We start from the raw sequence: 4,748 nt of genomic DNA on the forward strand, positions 1-4,748 counted from the left end.
ATCTCACACGTCTCCCCATATAAGTAGTGCCTCCATATCTTTAATGCAAAGACCACCGCTGCTAACTCTAAGTCATGAGTAGGGTAATTTTGTTCATACCTTTTTAGCTGCCTAGAAGCATATGCTATCACCTTTCCATGCTGCATAAGCACACAACCAAGACCTTTACGCGAAGCATCAACGTAAATTACAAACCCTCCTGAACCCGTTGGCAATGTCAAAACTGGAGCGGAAACCAACCGGTCTTTCAATTCTTGGAAGCTCTTTTCACAATCATCTTTCCACAAGAATTTAGCATTCTTTTGGGTCAACCTAGTCAAGGGACCTGGTATACTTGAAAAACCTTCAACAAACCTCCTATAGTAACCTGCAAGACCCAAAAAACTACGAACTTCAGATACATTTGTTGGTCTAGGCCAATTTACCACAGCTTCCACCTTTTTAGGATCCACAAAAATGCCATCCTTAGATATTACATGCCCCAAAAACTTTACCTCATCTAACCAAAACTCACACTTCTTAAACTTGGCATATAATTTCTGCTCCCTCAAGACCTGCAACACCACCCTCAAGTGTTCTACATGCTCCTCCTGAGTTTTAGAATATACTAAAATATCATCAATAAAAAAAATAACAAACCGATCCAAATAAGGCTTGAACACACGGTTCATTAAATCCATGAAGGCAGCAGGGGCATTGGTCAATCCAAATGGCATCACTAGAAACTCGTAGTGTCCATAGCGAGTACGGAAGGCAGTCTTAGGTATATCTTCTTGCTTAACCTTGAGTTGATGATAACCTGATCTAAGGTCAATCTTCGAAAAGACTTTAGCACCTTGCAATTGATCAAACAAATCATCAATCCTAGGTAAGGGATATTTATTCCTCACCGTGACCTTATTCAACTGCCTATAGTCAATGCATAATCTCATAGACCCATCCTTTTTCTTTACAAAAAGAACGGGAGCACCCAAGGAGATACACTAGGTCTAATGAATCCCTTTTCTAAAACCACTTGCAATTGCAATTTAAGCTCCTTCAACTCTGCACGAGGTGCCATACGATATGGTGCCATAGAAATAGGTGCAGTTTTTGGCACTAAATCAATGGCAAATTCTATCTCTCTATCAAACGGTAACCCAGGGAGATCCTCAGGAAATACATCAACAAAGTCCCTCACAACAGGAATGTCATCAATCTTAATCCCTTCCTTCTCATTATCCACCACATATGCAAGATAACCTTTACAACCTTTTCTAAGTAACTTATTAGCATGAATGGCAGAAATAACATTAGACACGAGGCTCTCTCTAGACCCATGAAATACAAATTCAGGTCGACTTGGAATACAAAACACCACTTCCTTCTTGTAACGATCCAACATTAGCATGATAAGTTGCTAACCAATCCATGCCTAAGATTACATCAAATTCTTGAATTTCTAAGAGAATCAAATCAGCCAACAACTCATTTTCTCCAATCTTAATCACACAAGACTTACATATAAACTCAGCAACCATAGTTTCACCCAAAGGAGTAGAAACAGAAAGTTCAAAGTCCAACAATTCAGGCACACAATCAGCATATTTCATATAGCACAAGATACAAAGGAATGAGGAGAACCAGGATCAATAAGAACTCGTGCGGTATGAGAAAATATGGGAATGGTACCTGTTACTGCGACTTGGATGCCTTAGCATCTTGCTCAGTAATAGCAAACACGCGTCCTTGGACTTTTGGCCTTTGCTTCACATCAGCGGGCTTAGCCACCAACTCACTCTTCATGGCTGGGCAATCTTTGATACGATGACCCATTTGACCACACTTAAAACAAGCCCCACTTTCACGATAGCAAACACCCTTATGCTTTTTACCACACTTCGACAAACCTCTACTACATGTTGCACCATTTTAGTCTGGTTCTGCTAGTCTTCTTCTTAAATGGCTTATTGTGTTCATTCCCTTTATGAAACCCTTCAGTCTTAGGCCTTTTGTTATTCGACTCCTAATCCTCTGATAGTCTTCACACTCCTTCTCAACAACCTTTGCGGTCTCCTGACCTCAGAATAAGACTTCAATCGTAAGGCTGCCATCCTAGTTCTGATACTTGGTCGTAGTCCCTACGAAATTTCTTAGCCTTCCTAACATCATCAGCCACAATGTGAGGGGCAAATCTAGACAACTCAGTAAATTTAGCCTCATACTGTAACACCGTCTTATTCCCTTGAATGAGCTCCATAAACTCCACTTCTTTCTCATCCCGTACACTTTCTGGAAAATACTTTTCATAAAAGGCCTCAAGGAAAATACTCCAAGTTAGTATCTCATCTTCCTCAAGTGGCAAGGTCTTTTTGGTAGATCTCCACCAATGCTCTGCTTCCCCTTTCAGCATAAAGGAAGCAAAGGAGACTTTTTGCACTTCAGTACAACCAATCACATCAAAAATTTTCTCCATTTGCATTATCCAAGATTCTGCTTCTGTAGGATCAGGGTTGCCCAAAAATGAAGGAGGACCCAATTTCCTGAATTGCTCAATGGTACATCCTTCAATCTCAGCATCTTTGGGCTTAACTGTTCCACTAGTACTAACATGCTTCTCCACCACTTCAGCAAGACTTCTAATAGCACTTAAAACACCCTCAAGGCTCTCAGACTTTGGTTCAAGACCAGAAGGGGTAGAATTTCGGGGTGGCATTTTCCTATAACCAAATAAACAACACCTTAAAGTCAAATAAATCACAAGCAAAGTCATGATATACAAGATATACTAAACCTTCTACTATTATAATATTCTAAGCATATAAGCATATAGCTTCTAACAATTATCAAACTCCCAAAACTACCTTTTTGCCTATGAATAATAATTCAAGCCTACTCCTCCACATCTTATAAAAATATCGTAAGTCCTAACTGTCTACAGAATCATAACCTAGAGCTCTGATACCAACACTGTCAGGACCCAAATCCATGAAACATGAATTTAGATACCTGATTAACTTGCTAACCTTATTAAGCTCAATAAACATAATTTATTTAAACTTAATTCAATAAAACTCCAAATAAACAATGCTTCTGATAAACCTCTTATAATAAACAAAATCCACAATTTATAATAATCTCCAAAATATTGTGAAGTCTAAGCGGAAAATAAAAATAATAATAACTAATAATCTTTTCAAAACTCCACAAATTGAAGTTAAACTCCATCATATAAAATGTGAACTACAAAACAAAGGTAACTAAAATTTAATGAGTCTTCAAGTAACACTGAAGCCGCCTACAACTTCCACGCTCTACCTTGCACCTCACAAGCGGTCCAAAGGTTCTAATTCCCAACTATACTTTAATCTGAAAATATTAATTGATGGGGTGAGTCACACATCTAGTAAGTAATTATACAGAATACACAACGGAATAGAGTCAAGCAAAGCACGAGTTTGATTTCACAATTTCACTCAAAATATCCAATATAGTTTTCAAAAAATGTAAAGAATCACTTAATACACATATAATCAAATCTTAAAGTCTTTTGGAAACACATACAAATAATTGATCAGAGCACAATGTCACATATACACATCACATATTCTCACATACAATCCTGTGAGCGGATTTACACATATATCTGATCAATTCTAAAAACACTCATTTTGAGTCACATATCACAAACAATAAAGTTTATACAACATATAATAATTTTCTCAATATTAACAATTGTTCCAACAATAAAGACATATTGAATATCACAATATCAAATTGAAACATAAATCAAAAGATGCTTGACTCTCTTAGGGAACGAATAGGAACTGAAGAGTTTATATAAGTATTTTTACAATTCTTGAATAAGTTTGAAAATCCAGTTTGCTAAAAGGAACGTCTTAAATACCATTTGAAAAACAAGAATATGATTTCGAAATCACTTGGTTTGAAACAATTTAAAGAACAAAAATCTTTCTAGAAAACTTACTTTGAAACTCAATTATTTTCAGAAAATAGTTTAGTTAAAAATCATCTTTTAAATGGGTTTTGGACATTCAAAACGTTATTTAAAATTCGAAATTTATTTTAAAACATTATTTAAAAGTCAATTAAAATTTCTCTTTCAATAGTGTAAAAATGCTTTTTGATAAACTTTTAAAAAAATGTAAGCTTAAAAATATAACTTTGAAAATCTTTAATTTCTAAGAACCTAAAGAACAAAACTTGTGTATATTATGCGTAATTCCTTACCGCGCTCAAATCACTACCTGAAAGTCAGGCCAAAATAATCTCCAAAGAGCCTCGAACACTCTTAAATCGGACCTATAATCAATTATGAAAATTACTCAATATCCTCTACGAAATATAAATTTTACTAAACTATAAGAATTGACTCACTAGTAAAATACTTTGCTGAACTAATGATAGCACTAATGCAAAGTAATATATCAGAACCCAGAGGCAGCAGCTAAAGTTTTTGAGTTTAAGTTAATATACATAACCCCAACCAAGCCATATTATATATATATCTACCATAGAAAACTTTACAACTATCCTAATATCCTAATATGTATATATATATATAACACGGCATAGCATAAGTCCCAGAGGCAAAGAAACCACAGCCGAAAATATTTGACTTCTTCTATTCATTATATATATATATATATATATATATATATATATATATACAAATCCAACTAAAGATCAATAGCCACCTTCTTTGACTTCTTCTTCAACCAATATATATATACACAAATTCAAGAAGA

At 35.2% G+C, this 4,748-nt stretch overlaps 1 protein-coding gene across 1 annotated transcript; it reads right to left on the reverse strand.

Moving 5' to 3' along the window:
• Window positions 1-949: 949 nt before the first annotated feature.
• Window positions 950-1,592, reverse strand: LOC142621744 (uncharacterized). The gene is made up of 2 exons (XM_075795100.1): window positions 1,358-1,592; window positions 950-1,251 (listed from the first exon to the last, which is right to left on the reverse strand). The coding sequence occupies exons 1-2, from the start codon at window positions 1,590-1,592 to the stop codon at window positions 950-952; spliced, it is 537 nt and encodes a 178-aa protein (XP_075651215.1).
• Between the last annotated feature and the right edge of the window lie 3,156 nt (window positions 1,593-4,748).

Source organism: Castanea sativa, chromosome 1 (genome assembly GCF_040712315.1).
Source record: "Castanea sativa cultivar Marrone di Chiusa Pesio chromosome 1, ASM4071231v1".
Classification (NCBI taxonomy): Eukaryota; Viridiplantae; Streptophyta; class Magnoliopsida; order Fagales; family Fagaceae; genus Castanea; species Castanea sativa.